This window comes from Oncorhynchus masou, chromosome 15 (genome assembly GCF_036934945.1).
Source record: "Oncorhynchus masou masou isolate Uvic2021 chromosome 15, UVic_Omas_1.1, whole genome shotgun sequence".
Lineage (NCBI taxonomy): Eukaryota > Metazoa > Chordata > Actinopteri > Salmoniformes > Salmonidae > Oncorhynchus > Oncorhynchus masou.
The window spans coordinates 46,408,800-46,431,916 of NC_088226.1; the positions used below are offsets into that span (position 1 = coordinate 46,408,800).

Consider the following 23,117-nt stretch of genomic DNA (forward strand, 5'->3'; position numbering starts at 1 on the left):
GGGTGAATATGGGGTTATTTATTTTGATTTTTTTTCACCTTTATTTAACCAGGTAGGCAAGTTGAGAACAAGTTCTCATTTACAATTGCGACCTGGCCAAGATAAAGCAAAGCAGTTCGACACAAACAACGACACAGTTACACATGGAGTAAAACAAACATACAGTCAATAATACAGTATAAACAAGTCTATATACGATGTGAGCAAATGAGGTGAGATAAGGGAGGTAAAGGCAAAAAAAAGGCCATGGTGGCAAAGTAAATACAATATAGCAAGTAAAACACTGGAATGGTAGATTTGCAGTGGAAGAATGTGCAAAGTAGAAATAAAAATAATGGGGTGCAAAGGAGCAAAATAAATTAATTAATTAAATGCAGTAGGGAAAGAGGTAGTTGTTTGGGCTAAATTATAGGTGGGCTATGTACAGGTGCAGTAATCTTTGAGCTGCTCTGACAGTTGGTGCTTAAAGCTAGTGAGGGAGATAAGTGTTTCCAATTTCAGAGATTTTTGTAGTTCGCTCCAGTCATTGGCAGCAGAGAACTGGAAGGAGAGGCGGCCAAAGAAAGAATTGGTTTTGGGGGTGACTAGAGAGATATACCTGCTGGAGCGTGTGCTACAGGTGGGAGATGCTATGGTGACCAGCGAGCTGAGATAAGGGGGGACTTTACCTAGCAGGGTCTTGTAGATGACATGGAGCCAGTGGGTTTGGCGACGAGTATGAAGCGAGGGCCAGCCAACGAGAGCGTACAGGTCGCAATGGTGGGTAGTATATGGGGCTTTGGTGACAAAACGGATTGCACGGTGATAGACCGCATCCAATTTGTTGGGTAGGGTATTGGAGGCTATTCTGTAAATGACATCGCCGAAGTCGAGGATTGGTAGGATGGTCAGTTTTACAAGGGTATGTTTGGCAGCATGAGTGAAGGATGCTTTGTTGCGAAAAAGGAAGCCAATTCTAGATTTAACTTTGGATTGGAGATGTTTGATATGGGTCTGGAAGGAGAGTTTACAGTCTAACCAGACACCTAAGTATTTGTAGTTGTCCACGTATTCTAAGTCAGAGCCGTCCAGAGTAGTGATGTTGGACAGGCGGAGGTAGCAATCGGTTGAAGAGCCTGCATTTAGTTTTACTCGTATTTAAGAGCAATTGGAGGCCACGGAAGGAGAGTTGTATGGCATTGAATCTTGCCTGGAGGGTTTTTAACACAGTGTCCAAAGAAGGGCCAGAAGTATACAGAATGGTGTCGTCTGCGTAGAGGTGGATCAGAGACTCACCAGCAGCAAGAGCGACATCATTGATGTATACAGAGAAGAGAGTCGGTCCAAGAATTGAACCATGTGGCACCCCCATAGAGACTGCCAGAGGTCCGGACAGCAGACCCTCCGATTTGACACACTGAACTCTATCAGAGAAGTAGTTGGTGAACCAGGCGAGGCAATCATTTGAGAAACCAAGGCTGTCGAGTCTGCCGATGAGGATGTGGTGATCGAGAGTCGAAAGCCTTGGCCAGATCAATGAATACAGCTGCACAGTAATGTTTCTTATCGATGGTGGTTAAGATATCGTTTAGGACCTTGAGCGTGGCTGAGGTGCACCCATGACCAGCTCTGAAACCAGATTGCATAGCAGAGAAGGTATGGTGAGATTCAAAAGTTATGATCCACTCGGGTTGCAAAATCCCAGGAACTTCCAATAACGTCCATGGTTTTCCCAAATCCTGGTTTAAGATTTCACAGTAGGCTTGGACGATTTATACCATATACCATTTATAACGTATACTCAGAGAGGGGGTGTGTTGGGGGCAGCTATGCCACTGCTTTTAACTATAAGAAATCTAAGATGTGCCATATAAATGATATCCAGCTCAGGACTCCAGCTTTGCATTTGGTTTGCAAACTTGCTAATTAAGTGGCGAGATGTCAAAATCAAGCTTCTTGGTTACAGCAGAGACATTCTAGTCGGAGTACAAGTCTCATTCGCTAACATTCCACTCCTTGTATCCTGACCGGTTGCATCACTGCCTGGTACGGCATTTGCTCGGCCTCAGACTGCAAGGCACTTCAGAGGGTAGTGCATACGGCCCAGTACATCACTGAGGCAAAGCTGCCTGCCATCCAGGACCTCTACACCAGGCGGTGTTAGAGGAAGGCCCTAAAATTTGTCAAAGACCCCAGCCATAGACTGTTCTCTCTACTACCACATGGCAAGCGGTACCGGAGTGCCAAGTCTAGGACAAAGGCTTCTGAACAGTTTTTACCCCCAAGACATAAGACTCCTGAACAAGTAACCAAATGGTTACCCGGACTATTTGCATTGTGTGCCTCCCCCCAACCTCTCTTTTATACTGCTGCTACTCTCTGTTGATCTTATATGCATAGTCACTTTAACTATACATTCATGTACATACTAGAGGTCGACTGATTATGATTTTAAATGCCGATACCGATACCAATTATTGGAGGACCAAAAAAGACGATACCGATTAAAATCGGCAGATTTTTATTTATTTATTTGTAATAATGATAATTACAACAATACTGAATTAACACTTATTTTAACTTAATATAATACATCAATAAAATCAATTTAGCCTCAAGTAAATAATGAAACATGTTCAATTTGGTTTATATAATGCAAAAACAAAGTGTTGGAGAAGAAAGTAAAAGTGCAGTATGTCGGGTCGTTATTGCGTTGGACGAGTTAACTGTAAGGTTACAAGATTGGATCCCCCGAGCTGATAAGGTGAAAATCTGTCGTTATGCCCTTGAACGAGGCAGTTAGCCTAGGAATGGTGGGTTGTCATTGAAATAAAAAATGTGTTCTTAAATGACTTGCCTAGTTAAATAAAAAAGTATTTAAAAAAATATTTTAAAAAATAAATAAAATTGTTTTAAAAAATTGGCAAATTGGCGCCCCAAAAAAACGATTGCCAATTGTTATGAAAACTTGAAAATCGGTCCTAAAGAATCGGCCGATCCACTTAATCAGTCAACCTCTAGTACATACTACCTAAATTGGCCCGACCAACAAGTGCTCCCGCACATTGGCTTACCGGGCTGTCTGCATTGTGTCCCACCACCCCCTCTTTTTACACTTCTGCTACTCTCTGTTCATCATATATGCATAGTCACGTTAACGATACCTCCATGTACATACTACCTCAATAAGCCTGACTAACCGGTGTCTGTATATAGCCTTGCTACTGTTATTTTCAAATGTCTTTTTACTGTTGTTTTATTTCTTTACTTCCCGCACCATTGGTTAGAGCCTGTAAGTAAGCATTTCACTGTAAGTATTCGGCGCACGTGACAAACTTTGATTTGATATTGCCAAAGACAGGCCTTTCTGCCATCTTCAAAAATTAATTATATCATTAATGAGAGAGGAGAACCGAGGAGTTGATCCTGATTTGATTTAACCCTCACAGCCATCCTCCAATCACAGCAGAACACGTTGGTATCCCGTTGCTCAGCAACAGTTTATTTGTCCAGACGAAATCAGTCTGCCCAAAGCTGCTAGCTCACATGCTGCAAATCCCAAAACCTCTGCTTTGATTTTAAGCCTCACAATAGAGCAGCGTGCCTAGTTAGATGCACGTTGAGACTGCGTCCAAAAGGCAGATAGATAGATAGATAAAGCGCCTCGTGGGCACTTCCGGTAATACCGTATACCCTGGTATGGTACAGAAATGGTATAAAAATCTGGATACTGCCCAACTCCAATTCCCAGAATCAAGAGGGAATAAACCAGGAAGACAGGAATCCTCCAACCAGGATTTCTGGACAACTTTGCAACCCTATGATCAACCAAAGGCTGCATAGCCAGGTGCCTGCTGTTGTGTGTTTGAGACACTCATGCCATGAGTTTGTTAGTATATAAAAATCAGGAAGTCTCTGTGGCCAGACCACACACGGTCACTCTGGAGACCCAGTAGATGGACAAGAGAGTTTGGTTGGTCATCACAGGTGTGTGTCAGCACTGCATTAAAATGGAGGTCAGACAACACCCCCCCAACCTCATGCCGACAGAGCTGTTGGGGGTATGGGGCACATGTGGAGGGGGGCGCATGTGGATGGGGGAATGTGGGGGGGGGGGGGGGGGGGGGGGGGGTTGGCAAATGCTGAGTTTAGGCCACCCAGAGTCTAGTGCTTACACAGGGGCCAACATTCCTACCACACCTTCACAGACAACAGAACAAACACACACACTGAATTGGAACTGATTACAGTCTAAAATTACACAGTTGTTTTAGTAATGCCAATGATTAGAAGAAAAATGTCCCTTTAAGCCTTACATTACATTGGAATACGTGACGAAAGTAAAGATGGACGACTCATCTCCCCCCATAAATATGAGAGTGTCAGTCTGTCAGGACAGGAGGCAGATGCCGCAGGTGACTCTGCCCTGGGGGCAACAGCTGCCGCAGGTGACTCTGCCCTGGGGGCAACAGCTGCTGCAGGTGACTCTGCCCTGGGGGCAACAGCTGCTGCAGGTGACTCTGCCCTTGGGGCAACAGCTGCTGCAGGTGACTCTGCCCTGGGGGCAACAGCTGCTGCAGGTGACTCTGCCCTGGGGGCAACAGCTGCTGCAGGTGACTCTGCCCTGGGGGCCTCCATCTGCTTGTCTGCCTGCCGGCCCCCCATTCTGCCCGTCTGCCTGCCGGCCCCCCATTCTGCCCGTCTGCCTCCCCTCCCCCCTCCCGCCTGCCTTCCCTCCCGCCCGCCTCCACTCCCGCCCGCATCCCCTCCCGCCTGCCTCCACCCCCCGCCCGCCTGATTCTCAACACACACGGCTAAAGCCTAATTAATGTACAGCCACCGTATATCATACCAGAGCATAACCTAAAGATCAAACAGCTACCAAACTTCACTAGACAGACACAGAAAACCACACACAAGAACAACAAGAAGCTGAGTGTGTGAGCTTGGGCCTGTCTGGTCTCGTCCAAACAGCCCCAGTGTTTAAGAAAACAGAGATGTTGACCACCTGTGGCATTCCATACACACACACTAAGCTCTGTCTGAACACACGCACAGCTTCTCAGGTCTGTCTGGGGAGGCAGATAAACAGATCAGACATACATTAACACAGACACACCGTTCTGTCTGGGGAGACAGACCTACATACACCTTACATTTCTGAGCTGAAAACATTCTTTGAATGATGCAAACCTGAGAGAGACAGTCATTCCCATAGCATAGCCAGCATGGGCAACATGTACACCCAGACATAATGCCCTGATTCCGAGCATACATACACAGTGAAGTGTTTGCTAGTTCCAGAATGTGAGCAGTGCTGTCTCACTGGCCAATCAATCCCAGTCTAATTCCATGAACCCTTTAACATGGAGAGAGACAGGCTACAGCCACGAGGAGTGAAAAGGGGGGGCGGGGGCGGGCAGAAGACGCCACTTAGCAGAAAGGATGGGCACCCCAGAGACGTGAAAGAAGGGGTGATGGTTTCACAAAGGACATTAGGTGGATAATCAAAACCTCAGACAATAATACTACCTGCTCCCTCTGGACTGTCATGGGAAATACAGAGGAGAAGAGAGATAGGCAATGTGAGACAAGTGAGAAGGAAGGAGAGAGAAAAGACAGAGGGAAAAGTATAGGGCATGTTCATCTGTTCCCAGAGGAGGTGTAAGTATGTGTTTGCCAGTGTGTGGGCAGAGTGAGGGTGTAATGAGGTGGTTCCATCACACAGGCCGAAGTGAGCCAGACAGCCAGCAGAGAACACCGCCAGCAACAATATGATGTCATCAAAGAGGGCCAACAGCAGTGGGACTCAGATGCAAGGAGGAGCACTGGAATTGAATGAGACACTTATACCAGGACAAAGCGGTAAACAACATTATTACTCACTATTAACAAAAAACAGGTACAAACAAAAAGATAAAGCACTTATTTCCCTGACTGATCCAAACTCGTTCACTCATGGCTCCCTCGTCTCTCTGCAGCAGACATATGGTGAGCAATATGTTTGAAACATCAAATCGCAACAGAGAATGGCAATACAGTAGAATTGTGAGAATCGTAATACATATCGTATCGGCACCTAACTATCGTGATAATAGGTCCCCGGCAATTAACAGCCCTGGAAAGAGAGGGAAGCAGCCATGAGTTCTACTAACGCATCATTACTACAGAGGAAACAACGGCGTAATTCTAGCCCCGAGCTTCAGCTAGACAGGAGAGGATACTGCTGAATCTCTCCCCTCAACACACACGCTAGCGTGCCCACACGACAGGAGGTCCAGCTCACGCAACTCTCCTCCGGCGTCGTTAAATCAACATTTGCCGTCGAGCAGGATGTCAGATAACCTCCTCTACAAATTGTACACGCTGGGTTTCACACAAAGCTAACGTCCCATCAAAAGTGGCAACGTGATAATGACACCAGCTGTGGAATAATTTCAGATCCAGGTACACTGATTCATTCAACTAAATCAGTTTTCAGTTTGAAGACACTTGGCCAATCGTCCACACATCTATAGCAATCCATTGCTGACAAAATATTCTGTTTTAAAACAAGCCTGAGCTTTCAGTAGATTAACAATTTCTCTAAGACTAAAATGCAAATGAAAGACATCCAGGGGGAGGGACCTCTCCCCCTCTGTGTTAATGAGCAGGTTATTTTCATCCGTCTCTGCTGGCTCCGACCCCACACAGCCATGACCCCTGAGCCTGACCCGACTTCCACTTACAACGGCTTTTACCCACATCACATGATAATGATCATCTCATCCAAACCTGTGGGAGGATGGAAAACTACTGTGTTGTTTTAGTACGACTCAACAACAAAGCAAGGAGGACAAAACATCCCAGTAATCGGAGAGCCATAGAGCTAACCTGACTCATCAGTGATGAGGTCCCCTCCACAGTCACACAGCCTTTCCCTGAGGCTGCCTGCTCTGCTCCTTTATTCCCCATTATTCAGAGACATGCCAGGGCAACGGTGTCACCCCACTGGTGACTTCTGTTACATTGTGACAGGCCAGGGTCAAGGAAGGGGAGGGACCATTGACCCTTTTACAATTAACACCTTTCCAAAAGCATTCCTTCCTTACCCTTTGTCTGCCCCCCCCCCACAAAAACACAGCCCCCTCTCCCCAAGTCCCTCCTGACACCCATGTCAGTCAGTCAGAGGAGAGCAGAAACAAATCCCTGTTATGCATCTGTCGGTCAGGCTCCGCCCCCTCTCCCCTCAGGTCCATTCTCTGGGCCAGATAAGAATTAGAGGGGCAGGCAGGGCTGTACAGGAGCACCAATCTGAAGGGGCCAGTTCAAAGAATGAGAAACTCACAACAACAACTGAAGGAGAGACCGAGTCCAATAGGAGCGAGTGAGTCAGTGTGGTGTGGTGGAGGACCGAGTCCAATAGGAGAGAGGGAGTCAGTGTGGTGTGGTGGAGGACCGAGTCCAATAGGAGAGAGGGAGTCAGTGTGGTGTGGTGGAGGACCGAGTCCAATAGGAGAGAGGGAGCCAGTGTGGTGTGGTGGAGGACCGAGTCCAATAGGAGGAGAACCAAGTGGGGCCAGCGAGGCGAAGGGTCCCTGAGGAGTCGACCAGCACTCCTTGACTCACTGGGCAGGGAGGGAGGGATAAAACCGTTCTAGCACCCAGCCAGGCTTTGATCTCTGCCTTTCATGTTTTGACGTATTCCACCTGCATTACCCTCCCCTCTCCCATTCAGCTCTCCCTCGCTCTCTCTCTACAGTAAGATGCCTTGGGAGGGAGCAGAACAGACTTCACAAAGACAACATGCTACAGCAGAAAAATGCAGGGAAATTATGCTTGAAAGTGCTTTGAAGACACTTGGTCATGCGCACATCGCCTTCGGGAAAGTATTCAGACCTAGACTTTTCACTTTTTTTATAAGAAAAAAGCCTTATTCTAAAATTGATTAAATAAAAAAATCCTCAGCAATCTACACACAATACCCCATAATGACAAAAGCAAAACAGAAATACCTTATTTACATAAATATTCAGAAAATTTGCTATTAGACTTGAAATTGAGCTCAGGTGCATCCTGTTTTCATTGATCATCCTTGAGATGTTTCTACAACTTCATACAAATTCAACTGATTGGACATGATTTGAAAAGGCACACACCTGTCTATATAAAAGGTCCCACAGTTGACAGTGCATTTCAGAGCAAAAACCAAGCCATGAGGTCAAAGGAATTATCTGTAGAGCTCCGAGACAGGAATGTGTCGAGGCACAGATCTGGTGAAGGGTACCAACAAATGTCTGCTGCATTGAATGTCCAAGAACTGAGTGGCCTCCATCATTCTTAAAATGTAGGAAGATTGGAACCACCAAGACTCTTCATAGAGCTGGCCGCCCAGCCAAAGAAAGCAGTACGGGAGAAGGGCCTTGGTCAGGGAGGTGACCAAGAACCCGATGGTCACGTTGACAGAGCTCCAGAGTTCCTCTGTGGAGATGGGAGAACCTTCCAGAAGGACAACCATCTCTACAGCACTCCACCAATCAGGCCTTTATGGTAGAGGGGCTAGACGGAAGCCACTCAGAAAAAGGTACATGACAGCCCAATTGGAGATTGCCAAAAGGCACCTAAAGACTCTCAGACCATGAGAAACAAGATTCTCTGGTCTGATGAAACCAAGATTGAACTCTTTGGCCTGAATGCCAAGGGTCATGTCTGGAGGAAGCCTGGCACCATCCCTATGGTGAAGCATGGTGGTGGCAGAATTATGCTGTGGGGATGTCTTCCAGCGGTAGGGACTGGGAGACTAGCCAGGATTGAGGCAAAGATGAACGGAGAAAAGTACAGAGAGATCCTTGATGAGAACCTGCTCCAGAGCTCTCAGGACCTCAGACTGGGGCGAACGTTCACCTTCCAACAGGACAACAACCCTAAGCACACAGCCAAGACAATGCAGGTGTGGCTTCAGGACAAGTCTCAATGTCCTTAAGTGGTCCAACCAAAGCCCCAACTCAAACAGCCCTGGAGAGACCTGAAAATAGCTGTGCAGCAACACTCCCCATCCAACCTGACAGAGCTTGAGAGGATCTGCAGAGAAGAATGGGAGAAACTCCCCAAATACAGGTTTGTCAAGCTTGTAGCGTCATACCCAAGAGGACTTGAGGCTGTAATCGCTTCAACAAAATACTGAGTAAAGGGTCTGAATACTTATGTAATAAAGTATTAGCAAACATTTTAAAAAACATGTTTTTACTTTGCTATTACAAATTGAAATCCATTTTAGAATAAGGCTATAACCTTACAAAATGTGGAAAAGGCGAAGGAGTCTGGAAAATTTCCCAGTATTGTGTAATGTGTGGGTGTGCGTGCGTGCGTTCATGTGTTACGCGGTTGTTTAGGCTAAACATGATAGCTCAGGGCATTGCGAGTTCCATCCCCTTACTGAGGGGATCATATAAACCTCAAAAGGACCATATAATGGAGCAGTCACAAGTATGACTAGCTCTTATCTCCAATAAACAGGCTTTTCAGAATAGAGGGAAGTTCCAACAGGCCCAGCTTGAAATAGGCTGACTTTTGAAGTGATACTACAGTAAATGAGGCAGCTCAACCAGCATTAGGTAGTTTCACCCAGAGGAGAATGGATCTCTATACCTGAACGGTTAAAACAGACACAGTAACACAACATTCCACTGACCACATACAACCTGTCCATTGACCCAGCTTCTTCCTGGAGTATTATTGAATGAGGTACAATACACCAAACACAACTTGTCAATACCTAAATACTGAGTGAAGCCAGCTCATACAATACCTAGGCTAAACATTACAGAGTGTCTGTTACAGTACATGCAGTAATCTTGTTTCGTCACTGGTATTTCATATGACATGAGTGACAGAATGCCATGCCAGTAACATGGTCCTTAACATTTTACCAGATTATTCCATTTAAAAAGAAAAGAATCCAGTTTTTGTTGGCAGGGGAGAAAGAGCAGATGACATGCCATGACTACAGTGCCTTCAGAAAGTATTCATACCCCTTGACTTATTCCACATTTTGTTGTGTTACAGCCTGAATTCAAAATTAAAATAGATTTCTTTCTCACCCATCTACACACAACACCCCATAATGACAAAGTGAAAACTTTTGCAAATGTATCTAATTTATATTTGTATTCACACCCGAGTCAATACTTTGTAGAAGCACCTTCGACGGCGATTACAGATGTGAGTTTCTGGGTAAGTCCCTAAGAGCTTTCCACACCTGTGTCATGATGCTGGCCTCTTTGGGTATAGCAAACCCATCCCCCTCTCCTCCTTCAACTCGGTTGCTGTGGTCAGAGAGACGTCGTAAATTCCTGAGAATCTCCTCATGGACACATAGTAGAGAGAGAGTAAACTTTCATAGAGGACAAAGGAAATCCTTCCACCTCACAGAACTTGAGGTACGAACAAATGTCATGTTCTGGAGAAAGTGTAAAAGATTGGTGAAGAATCCAGCTACAAACTGGTCCGTTTGTCACAACTTAGGGAAGCTCATGGGAGACGATAACACTGTTTATATAATAGCCTCAGATATGAGGTTTACATCTAATTGTTGTATAAGATGAATGATTGAGTATGATACTGTTTGTAGAATGGTGTAATGATTGTGGACTGTTTAATGAAGAAAAATACAATTCCCTTTTGATTTGAACTAAATCAGAGGACAGCCCCTGAGCCCAGTTAGGGTCAGACATCCTGGGACAGCCCTCTTCGACCCTTCCAAATAAAACCCCACTCGGGTTTTCGATCAGCAGACCGAGCTTACCTCAATTAAGAGATGGCTAAAGGTTGCAGACCATGTTTTTCTCCATTAGGAGGGGAACAAAGGTTGTAAACCATTGCTGAATCTTTTAACCATAACACGTGGTTAAACTTTTAGACTATCGATACTGACAGAATAAGAAAAAGTCTTTGATATTGATTACTTGTCTGCAGCTAGGAATTCGGCATCATTGAACGCAAAGAACGTCAACCACCGAAAAATCCATTCTATAACAAATGTCACTCTGAACAATCCCCTCTAACACTAACCGAGAGAGAGAGGGAGAGACGGACAATTCTACAAAATGAAATGAACTTTTCACCAGCGATCAAGACGACACTGAGTGTAAATATATATATTGATTGCAATTGTGACTGAGTGAGCGTTCATGTGCAAAGGATTAGCATTTCAATTGTTATAGTTATCACTTTGTAGTGACTTATTAATCGACCCCCACTTCCCCTTTTTGTCGAACAAGCCGCCATGCCGGTTTAGCCCACTAGGGCGCATTTTCCTATCATTACATTTACCTTGTTTGTTTGTTTATGCATTTCTGTGAATTACTTAGTTATAAATAAATGATTGTAGACAATTGATGTATGGATGACTCTTAGTGAAGACTGGGTTTGTGCAGATAAGCAACCATTTACGACATTTGGAATGAGACTAACATGAGGTAAAGTAAATAATTCATTAATTCGAAGACTAATTGATCAGATAAAATATCTGAAAAGTTATTTTAGGAAATTATAAACTTTGTAATCTGGTGCCCTGACTTCCTAGTTAATTAGTTACGTGATTAATCAGTTGATCTTGTAGTAACTAATTACAGAGAATCTTTGATAAAAACTATCAGTCTTCAGTTAATGATGGTAAATACACGACACCTGGATTGTGCAAATTAGCCTATTACAAAAAAGTTACTCACAAAAAAAGTTTCTCTCAAATTTGTTTACATCCCTGTGATGAGCATTTCTCCTTTGCCAAGGTAATCCATCCACCTGACAGGTGTGGCATATCAAGAAGTGGATTAAATTATCATTACACGGGTGCATCTTGTGCTGGGGACAATAAAATGATACTAAAATGTGCAGTTGTGTCATACAACAATGCCACAGATGTCTCAAGTTGAGAGTGCAATTGGCATGCTGACTGCAGAAATGACCACTAGAGCAGTTGCCAAAGAATGTAATGTTAATTTATCTACCATAAGCCGCCTACCACATTGTTTTAGAGAATTTGGCAGTACGTCAAATCGCAGACCACGTGTATAGCGTTGTGTGGGGGCGAGCGGCTTGCTGATGTCAACGGTGTGAACAGAGTGCCCCATGGTGCAGTGGAGTTATGGTATGGGCAGGCATAAGCTAAGGACAACAAACACAATTGCTTTTTATTAGTGGCTATTTGAATGCACAGCGATACTGTGAAGAGATCCTGAGGCCCATTGTCATGCCATTCATCCACCACCATCACCTCATGTTTCAGCATGATAATGCACAGCCCCATGTCACAAGGATCTGTACACAATTCCTGGAAGATGAAAATGTCCCAATTATTCCATGGCCTGCATGCTCGCCAGACATGTCACCCGTTGAGCATGTTTGGGATGCTCTGGATCGACAAGTACAACAGCATGTTCCAGTTCCCGCCAATATCCAGCAACTTTGTATAGCCATTAAAGAGTGGGACAACATTCCACAATCAACAGCAAACTACGCGAAGGAGACGTGTCACGCTGCATGAGGCAAATGGTGGTCACACCAGAGACTGACTGGTTCTGATCCATGCCTCTACTTTATATTTTATTTTTAAAAGGTATCTGTGACCAATAATCTATAGATTAGGGCCTAATTAAATGCATTTTAATTGACCAATTTCCTTATATGAACTGTAACTAAGTAAAATCTTTGAAATTGTTGCATGTTGCGTTTATATTTTGGGTCAGTATAGATTTAAGTCAAAACAATAACTCAGCCAGTCATGAACATTCACGGTCTTCTTGGTAAGTAACTCCAGTGTAGATTTGGCCTTGTTTTTTAGGTTATTCTTATGCTGAAATGTGAATTCCTCTCCCAGTGTCTGGGGGAATGCAGACTGAACCAGGTTTTCCTCTAGGATTTTGCCTGCGCTTAGCTCCATTAGTTATTTTGTATCCTGAAAATACATTCCCCCAGCCCTTAATGATTAAAAGCATACCTATAACATGATGCAGCCACCACTATGCTTGAAAATATGAGGAGTGGTACTCAGTAATGTAGTGTGTTGGAATTACCCCAAACATAACACTGTAATCAGAACAAAAAGTAACTGTAGAGGCTTCTTATCCCTTTGTCAATTAGGTCAGTATTCTAGAGTAACTATAATGGTGTTGACCCATCCTCAGTTCTCCTATCACAGCCATTAAACTATGTGACTGTTTTAAAAAGACACCATTGGCCTCGAGGTGAAATCCCTGGGCAGTTTTCTTCCTCCCTGGCAACTGAGATAGGAAGGATGCCTGCATCTTTGTAGTGACTGGGTTTGACACACCATCCAAAGTGTAATTAAAGGGATATTCTCAAAGGGATATTCAATGTTTGCCTTTTTCTTTACCTATCTACCAATAGGTGCCCTTCTATGCAAGGCATTGGAAAACCTACCTGGTCTATGTGGTTGAATCGGTGTTTGAAATGCACTGCTCGACTGAAGGACCTTACAGAGAATTGTATGTGTGGGGTACAGAGATGAGGTAGTCATAGAATATATAAAACATTCACACAGAGTGAGTCCATGCAACTTATGTGACTTGTTAAGCAAATGTTAATTGCTGAACATATTTATGCTTGCCATAACAAAAAAGGGGTTGAATACTTGACTCAAGACATCTCAGCTTTTCATTTGGAAAAATTGTTTAAAAAAACACAATTCCACTTTGACATTATGGGGTAATGTGTAGACATGTGACAATCTTAATGTATCCATTTCAAATTCAGGCTGTAACACAACAAAATGTGGAAAAGGTCAAGGGGTGTGAATACCTTCTGAAGGCACCATCTGAAAAGAACATCATGGACTGGTTTCATGTTACATATGATCCCAAATATCCACCTAACATAACCAAACACGTCAACCAGTCTTCTCCCTGTGGCCCCTAAGGAGAAGAGGGAAGAACATAATTCTGCTTACTCTCGTCAGTGGAGACAGTTTCTCTCAGCTGCATAACTTGTCCTTCAGAGCACCAAGCTGGTTGTCGGAGACCTAATAGGATTCTAGCACTTACCTCTGGCTCTGCATCATCCTTGATAACTATCTCTCTGTGCTGCACAGTAACTGTCAGTCCTAACAAACACCTGCATCACCTTCATTCCAAAACCCTCACTACAACATGGACCTGACACACATATGTTCCAATCAAACGAATGGTTCAACAACAGTTCAATATGAACCTCATGACACCATTGTACTTAGCAGCCAGGAGAACGAAAACATTTGTTGGCTCAACTGTCATCTGGTCAGTAGTCCCTGTTGTATTCAGCACTGGGCTGTTAGTCAGCTGGCCAGCTGTAGGATCACTATGATAACTGTTCATCTGGGCCAAAGATTAGAGCCAACATGCTGCTATCTAATCCCTGCAGATTTGCCCTGATTTGTTTCAGCCCTGGCTCAAACTATGAGAAACCACATACATGCTCACTCATCCATATTTAACAACCCCCTGAAAGTGGACTACTTACCCTCACTGGGGTGCTCTTTGCCTGGCCTCTCTGGGGCTGTGCTCCCGGAGTGCCTGAGTCTCTGGGCCCGTTGCCCTGCATCCTGACTCCAGCTGTGCCGTTGGTGCAGACTCCAGCTACAGGGCCCGCCCTGCGGGGTCTCTGTTTGATGCCGTCCAACAGCCGAACCAGGAGGATATTACTGGGCAGCTCGTCCACAGCACACTCCACCAGCGTACGGCACTCTGGGCATCGCAGCTCTGCCCGGGAGCTCAGGATGCCCTGAAGGCAGCGCCTGCAGAAGGTGTGCTGGCAAGGGAGGACCTTGGCTGTGGCATCCAGCCGCTCCAAACACACTGGGCATTCCAGCAAGTCCAACAGCACTGATTCATCCATGCTTTCTGCCTCCACCTCTGAGCTTTGTTTCTACTTCAGTGGGACAAGCATGATGGTAGTGTTGGTTAGGGGTTGTGTTTAGGAAGCCATTTCCATCCTGAATGTCACGTCACTCCCATGCCGCAGCTATGGCCATAGCGACTGCAGCAGCTGTAGTATGGGGGTAAATCCTTTGTTATTCCACATATAAAAAGATTACATGGCAACAGATTCCTGCATATAAGGGGATGCTATTATGCTAGGTATTGCTACTATAATGTACGGAATGTAGCAAAGGTCAAGACTGTTATATTCCGTAGTTCTCTGTCATCATGCCAGTCACATCCAAATGTAAAAGGAACAGAGAATGCCTTCACCTCGTCTTCTAAAGTGGCACAGATACGTTCGATCGCATTGTCCCCATTTATACCAGTCAATCCTACCTGATAAAATATTTTTCCGAACAGAACATTTACCGTTTGTTGACTGGAGAATGCAACAAATTACATATATCATTATTAGATTAAAGACCATTTGAAACCCTGGTGAGAGTTGTTGACACGTTCTAGCGGTGCTATTACATACAATACAACCGCGCAAAACTCAAAACTTGTGTGCATTTCTGTGTCCAGAACTAACCGGGAGGAAAGCGTATCTGTGCCAATGAATGTTATAAGAAAGTGCTTGATGACCATAATCCCTGACTGTAACAAACTACATAGGTACATTTGGAAGAAATATAACGACCTTGTGCGACACAATACGACCACTTCGTAGAACGCAAGATTTGGGAGCAGAATGGTTACGTTATGAAAAGAACGTTCACAACAAATTACTTTTAGAAAATCATCAATTTATTGCGTAACTTTGCTACAATGTCACACAGTACGAAAGAGACACATTAGTTAAAGACACAACTAGCTAAGTGTCGGTCATAAGAAAAAAGTTAAGTGCGTCCCATAGGATTATGTATGATATCTGAGGTTAGCTTGTTGGCTACTTGTCTGGCTAACTAGGTTAGTTTGTTGAGAAACAACAGTGTCAAAACGAGGGAGGGATTTTAAAGTTAGCTGTAGCTGTGTGATTACTAGTTATTAGTGTGTAAACCAATACAAATGATTCAATAATGCCATTGAATCACCTACCATTTTGTGTATTATATGTTTGAAGTTGGAAAAACAATCGCCCTTGAAAACATAAATCTTACCTCAAAGTCGGGCCTCTTCCACCTCTCCTCTCCAAACAATTTCTCTCTCCGACTTGGATAGCGAATGAGCGATTTGGGAAATAGCCTATTTGGCGGGTAATATAGTTTTCACCCTCTTTTCTGCTCCACGGAGAGAAAACCTTTACAAGACATTTTATTCTGCACTGTCCTAGTCCAAGAGAGCATGTATCTAAACCGGGAAATTCACGGTTTGGGAAAGACCAACGGGAGTAACAAACTCCAGCTGCCGTATCCGATTCCGAACCCCATGATGAATTAGATTGATTCTATGGAAAACGCCGAAGCTACTTCACCGAGGCGGGAGGGCGTGATGGGATGTCAGTCAATATGTAACAGATTTCACACATACTCTAAATATGTTTTGACAATACTGCCTGTGATATTATTTATTCAATTCATGAAACAATTTACATTTTGTCGATAATTCATCCTGATTTGGCTACTGTATTTGAAACCCCTAGCGGACAACCCTTCTTTGTAATACTGTTAGATTGTTATGGACGCCCGCAACAATAATAACCCCTATGGTAGACGGAGGTGGTAGTGAAACCTTCCCATGGAAGAGAATCATGTATTTCACAAAAACAGTCTATTTTTTTGCTTCCCTCTCAGAACAACCACTATAACATCTGTATTATCCACATGACTGCTCAAAGGTTAGATTTGTGTCAGCTTGCAGAAAGTAAGTGCACATGGTGTAAGTATGGTGAAAAAAATATATCATGGCATTGTGGTTCTTTATCTCAGTACCATTACTCACCCCCTTATCTTCCTCCATTCCGACACCACGGCACTGCCCTGCATTCCAAGTTCAGCCCTAAACTTCCCTGCAATATTGATCAAAGTAGCCTATTTCATGGCATAAAGGGATCAATGATTGGTGTATGCCATTCTTCACTGGAATGTTAATATAAATGTATCATATGTGAATATTGTTAAGATGTGTAACAGGCTGATATAGAGAGGATATGCCAGACACTGAGATAGATCTCTTTCCCATCCCTGACTCCATCCCTCTTCCACTGAGAATCAGAGCAACCCTTCATTTACACCTCCATTTGTCTGCAGTAGACATCTTTCCATGTGTGTTTGTCTCTAGTAAACAGTGTGTTTATGTGTGAGAGAGAAAGAGAGTGAGATTAAACCCTTTTAGAGAGTGCTGATCTTGTTAATAGAATCCATCAGGGACTGCCATTTCCCCGACAAGTCCCATAACCTGAGGGTCTTATGGGTCTTCCTATAAATTAAGGGGCCAATGTCTGACATCAGGGTCAACATTTAAAAATGGTTTGAGATACATTTAAATATGATTTTCTTCACATGCGTAGTTACAGGAATAAAAGTATAGGTAGGCAAAATGAGAGCATAACTCAACCTAGCAACAAAACATTTACATGTCATTCAAAATGTCATAAGAAACATGAAAACTGCATGTTTCTTTGTCATGCCTAGTTGCCAGGTCTTTTTATGTTTTAGTCAACTTCTCTATCATTTAGAGCCATGCTAAACATTCCTGAAGAATAAAAAAGACAAACAACAGCATTTCTAGATGTTTTAATAGTTTATAATAATAATACAATGGGTTAAGTCAACAAAATCATAGACAATAATAATAATAATAATGGAAAGTTTTAAATTCCTCGGTGTACATATCACCGACAAACTGAAATGGTCCACGCACAGAGACCGTATGGTGAAGAAGGCGCAACAGCGCCTCTTCAACCTCAGGAGGCTGAACAAATGTGGCATGTCACCAAAAACCCTCACTAACTTTTACAGGTGCACAATTGAGAGAACCCTGTCGGCTGTATCACCGCCTGATACGGTAACTGCACCGCCCACAACCGCAGGGCTCTCCAGAGGGTGATTCGGTCTGCACAACGCATCACAGGGGGCAAACTACCTGCCCCCCAGGACATCTACAACACCCGATGTCACAGGAAGGAAAAATAGATAATCAAGGACAATAACCACCAGAGCCACTACCTGTTCACCCTGCTTCCATCCAGAAGGCGAGGTCAGTACAGGTGCATCAAAGCTGGGACAGAGAGACTGAAAAACAGCTTCTATCTCAAGGCCATCAGATTGTTTAACAGTCACCACTAGCACAGAGAGGTGTCTGCCTACCTACAGACTTGATATCATTGGCCACTTTAATAAACGGAACACTGGTCACTTTAATAATGCCACTAAGAATATTTACATATCTCCCATTACTCATCTTATATGTATATACTGTATCCTTACTATCTATTATTTACTTTCTATTGCATCTTAGCAGCTCTGTCACTGCTCATCCATATATTTGCATTCCTTTACTTAGATGTAACAGTTTTCTTCTGTTGAAGGAGAGGAGGACCAAAATGCAGCACGGTAGTTATCCATGGTTTTTTAATTAGAAAACTGAACATAAACGCATAACCAAAACAACCAAGTGAAAACCCGGAACCATTCCCATGTGACACTAAGACAGGAACAATCACCCACAAAACCCAACACCAAACAGGCTACCTAAATATGGTTCCCAATCAGAGACAATGACTAACACCTGCCTCTGATTGAGAACCATATCAGGACAAACACAGAAACAGACAAACTAGACACACAACATAGAATGCCCACTCAGATCACACCCTGACCATCCCAAAACATAGAAACATACAAAGTAAACTATGGTCAGGGTGTGACACTAGTTTGGGTGTATTAAGTTAAGTTGTGGAATTGTTAGATATTACCTGTTAGATACTGCTCCACTGTCGGATCTAGAAGCATAAGCAATTCGCTACACTCACAATAACATCTGCTAACCATGTGTATGTGACCAATAAAATTAGATTTGATTTGATCTGATTAATAACCAATAATGACATCATTAAAATCAGTAAAATCCCCAGTTTCCTTCTTCAAAACAACTAACCAAAGCATCACCAAATTTATATGGGACAATAAAAAACCTAGGATCAAGTTTTCCACTCTATCGAAACCTGAATCTCAGGGTGGTCTTGCCCTTCCCTCCCTTCAATTGTACTACTGGTCTGCCCAAATCCGCAACATGCTAACATGGATCACAAACAGACAAGAGTCAATGTGGATTCAGATAGAAGCCCAATCCTGTGGTTCATTGCCCTTTAACTCAATTATATTAATAACTTTAGTGAAGTGGGCAACATAGCCAAAACCTTTGTGATTTACAGCACCCTACTAGCGTGGAGGGACTGTAAGAAATACCTGGGCATTTCCTCCTAAATATGTTCTCACTCACCTATAGTAGGCAACCCAGACTTGCCAAAAGCCCTGAGGGATGCCAACTTTAATCTTTGGCATACTCTAGGAATTTAGGACCTTTTCAGACCCATTTCATCAGAAAACCACGACACTGAAATCCTTTCAAGAGCTCTGCAGTGAATTCGATGTGCCAAGATCCATTAAAAAAAAAATCTTCAAATTAGACATGTAATTTCCTCATTTACCTCCAAGAGGAAGTTTAGAACTCAGTTGAATGAAGTTGAAACCTTCTTGTCACAGCACAATCCATTAAAGGCAAAATATCTTACATCTATAGACTCCTTTCTGAGAAAGGAGGCTCCTCCTTTACTCCTTTGGAAATAATCTGGGAAAAGGACCTTGGTCTGTCTATCAGTGATGAGTTATGGGCGGAGGTTTGCAACAGGGTATACTGCTCCTCTACCAATGTAAAAATGAAAGAATCTAATTACACATTTCTATACAAATTTTATTATACTCCTTTGAGACTCCATAGAATGAAAACAGATATGTCCCCTAACTGTAAAAGATGTACCTATGAAAGTGGAACCTATATGCATGTATTTTGGAGCTGTAGAGAGATTGCCAGATTCTGATACATACATGAATGAATGAATGAATGAATGTATGTATAGTGCCTTGCGAAAGTATTCGGCCCCCTTGAACTTTGCGACCTGAGGTGGGAGACTCTTTCCATAGGACAACAATCAGTCGTATATTGCACAAATCTGGCCTCTATGGAAGAGTGGCAAGAAGAAAGCCATTTGTTAATGATATCCATAAAAAGTGTCATTTAAAGTTTGCCACAAGCCACACCAAACATGTGGAAGAAGGTGCTCTGGTCAGATGAAACCAAAATTGAACTTTTTGGCAACAATGCAAAACGTTATGTTTGGCGTAAAAGCAACACAGCTCATCACCCTGAACACACCATACCCACTGTCAAACATGGTGGTGACAGCATCATGGTTTGGGCCTGCTTTTCTTCAGCAGCGACAGGGAATATGGTTAAAATTGATGGGAAGATGGATGGAGCCATATACAGGACCATTCTGGAAGAAAACCTGATGGAGTCTGCAAAAGACCTGAGACTGGGACGGAGATTTGTCTTCCAACAAGACAATGATCCAAAACAAAAAGCAAAATCTACAATGGATTGGTTCAAAAATAAACATATCCAGGTGTTAGAATGGCCAAGTCAAAGTCCAGACCTGAATCCAATCGAGAATCTGTGGAAAGAACTGAAAACTGCTGTTCACAAATGCTCTCCATCCAACCTCACTGAGCTCGAGCCTCTAATTGAACGTGCATTGTTGCTTGAGGGGAGGAACCTTTACTCCTTTCCCCCAGTGCGCTTTGAGAGGGAGGGGAGGAATGGGAGGAAACAAGGGGAGACTCTCAATTGCATTTCATTGATTCCTCACGTCCTCTCCTCGCTTCCTTCTCATAACCTATTGGATAAGAAGTTGAGAGGGGAAGAATCTCTGACCTTCTCATTCAATGGGTTTTGAGAAGGAGATGAAAAGAGAGTGTCACGACTCCTACCGAAGGTGGCTCCCCTTCCCGTTCGGGTGGCGCTCGGCGGTCGTCGTCACCGGCCTACTAGCTGCCACTGATTTTTTCCTCCCCCTCCTTGTCTGTTTATTGGTTACGCCTGTTGTTCATTTGGTTATTAGTTGGGCTTTATTAGCCAGCTGGCCCGCCTGCTCTTTGTGCGGGATTGTTCTATGTGTACTTGTCGTACACGCATGTATGGCACGCTGTGTCATGTACGGGAGCTGTTTTTCGGATACAGTTTAGTTCCCCTGTGGTTTGGGGTATTTGTGTTGAGTGGCGTCAGCTTTTTCACCTGGTCGGTGTATTAAAGACGTGCCTACTCTGAACTCTCTGTCTCTCTCTGTGTTGTGAGAAGGTAGGGGGGCATATACAGAATATACTGTAGCTCTATTTGATAAAAGACCAAGTCCATAATATGGAAAGAACAGCTCAAATAAAAGACAAACTAACAGTCCATCATTACTTAAAGACATGAAGGTCAGTCAATGCGAAAAATTTCAAGAACTTTGAAAGTTTCTTCAAGTGCAGTTGCAAAACCAAGTGCTATGATGAAACTGGCTCTCATGAGGACTGCCACAGGAAAGGAAGACCCAGAGTTACCTCTGCTGCAGAGGATAAATTCATCACAGTTACCAGCCTCAGAAATTGTAGCCGAAATAAAAGCTTCACAGTGTTCAAGAAACACACACACATCTCAACATCAATTGTTCAACGGAGACTGCGTGAATCAGGCATTCATTGTCGAATTGCTGCACTGAATCCACTACTAAAGGACACCAATAAGAAGAAGAAACTTGTTTGGGCCAAGAAACATGAGGGATGGACATTGGTAGTAGAATGGCCTTACTGAAGAGCTCAGTGACTTGGCACTTCAACGTGGCACTGTCATAGGATGCCACCTATCCAGCAAGTCAGTTTGTCAAATTTCTGCCCTGGTCAACTGTAAGTGCTGTTATTGTGAAGTGGAAATGTCTAGGAGCAACAATGACCCACCAGCAAAGTGGTAGGCCACACAAGCTCACAGAACGGGACCGCTGAGTTCTGAGGTGCATAGTGATTAAAAATCATTGCGCAACACTCACTACCAAGTTCCAAACTGCCTCTGAAAGCAACGTCAGCGCAATAACTGTTCGTCGGGAGCTTCATGAAATGGGTTTCCATGGCCGAGCAGCCGCACACAAGCCTAAGATCACAATGTGTAATGCCAAGCATCGGCTGGAGTGACGTTAAGCTGGATTCTGGAGCAGTGGAAACGTGTTCCGTGGAGTGATGAATCACCCTTCACCATCTGGCAGTCCAACGGATGAATCTGGGTTTGGCAGATGCCAGGAGAACGCTACCATAGTGCCAACTGTAATGGTTCATGGTTCGGGCTAGGCCCCTTAGTTCCGGTGAAGGGAAATCTTAACACTACAACATTCAATGACATTCTAGATGACTCTGTGCTTCCAACTTTGTGGAAACATTTTGGGAAAGGCCCTTTCTTGTTTCAGCATGACAATCCCCCTTGCACAAAGCAAGGTCCATACAGAAATGGTTTGTTGAGATCGGTGTGGAAGAACTTGACTGGCCTGCACAGAGCCCTGAACTCAACCCCATCGAACACCTTTGGGATGAATTGCAATGCCGAGCCAGGCCTAATCGCCCAACATCAGTGCCTGACCTCACAAATGCTATTGTGGCTGAATGGAAGCAAGTTCCCACAGCAATGTTCCAACATCTAGTAGAAAGCCTTCCCAGAATAGTGGAGGCTGTTATAGCCCCAAACAGGGTACCAAATCCATATTAATGCCGATGATTTTGGAATGAGACGTTCGACGAACAGATGTCCACATACATTTGGTAATGTAGCGTTTTCTTAAAAAACGGAAAAATCACGTTTTTAACTGCACTGCCCCTTTAACATTTTTAGACAGTGCCAGACTGACTGACTGCACTTCCATAATACCCATGGCCTGTCCAGAAACAACTCCTAGCCCCTACTGTCCAGAGTCTAGAAACTTGTGGAGATCTGAGAGGGATTGATGTGGGGTGACATGGTGAGAGCTACACCTTACCCTCTGAAAGGCTTAGTGGAATTTTGGTGGTATTCCTCTCAGATCTCCACAAGTTTCTAGGGGTAGGGACTCGGGGTTGCTTCTGGAAAGGACTCAACATCCCTCTGGGTATGTGGTGGACCTACAGCATGACTCGAGGTATTGGTTGGATGTTCCATTCATTCCAGCTAGTTAGATGTGTCACC

At 43.9% G+C, this 23,117-nt stretch overlaps 1 protein-coding gene across 1 annotated transcript in view; it reads right to left on the bottom strand.

Annotated features, from left to right (window-relative positions):
• LOC135556328 (E3 ubiquitin-protein ligase SH3RF1-like) overlaps positions 1-16,293 on the bottom strand; it is a 54,076-nt gene extending 37,783 nt beyond the window's left edge. Inside the window, exons 1-2 of the mRNA XM_064989442.1 lie at positions 16,034-16,293; positions 14,473-14,997 (exon numbers count right to left, since the gene is read on the bottom strand). Of these exons, the coding sequence (XP_064845514.1) occupies positions 14,473-14,847 (375 nt within the window). The 5' untranslated portion in view covers positions 14,848-14,997; positions 16,034-16,293. The remainder of the gene's footprint in view (positions 1-14,472; positions 14,998-16,033) is intronic.
• Between the last annotated feature and the right edge of the window lie 6,824 nt (positions 16,294-23,117).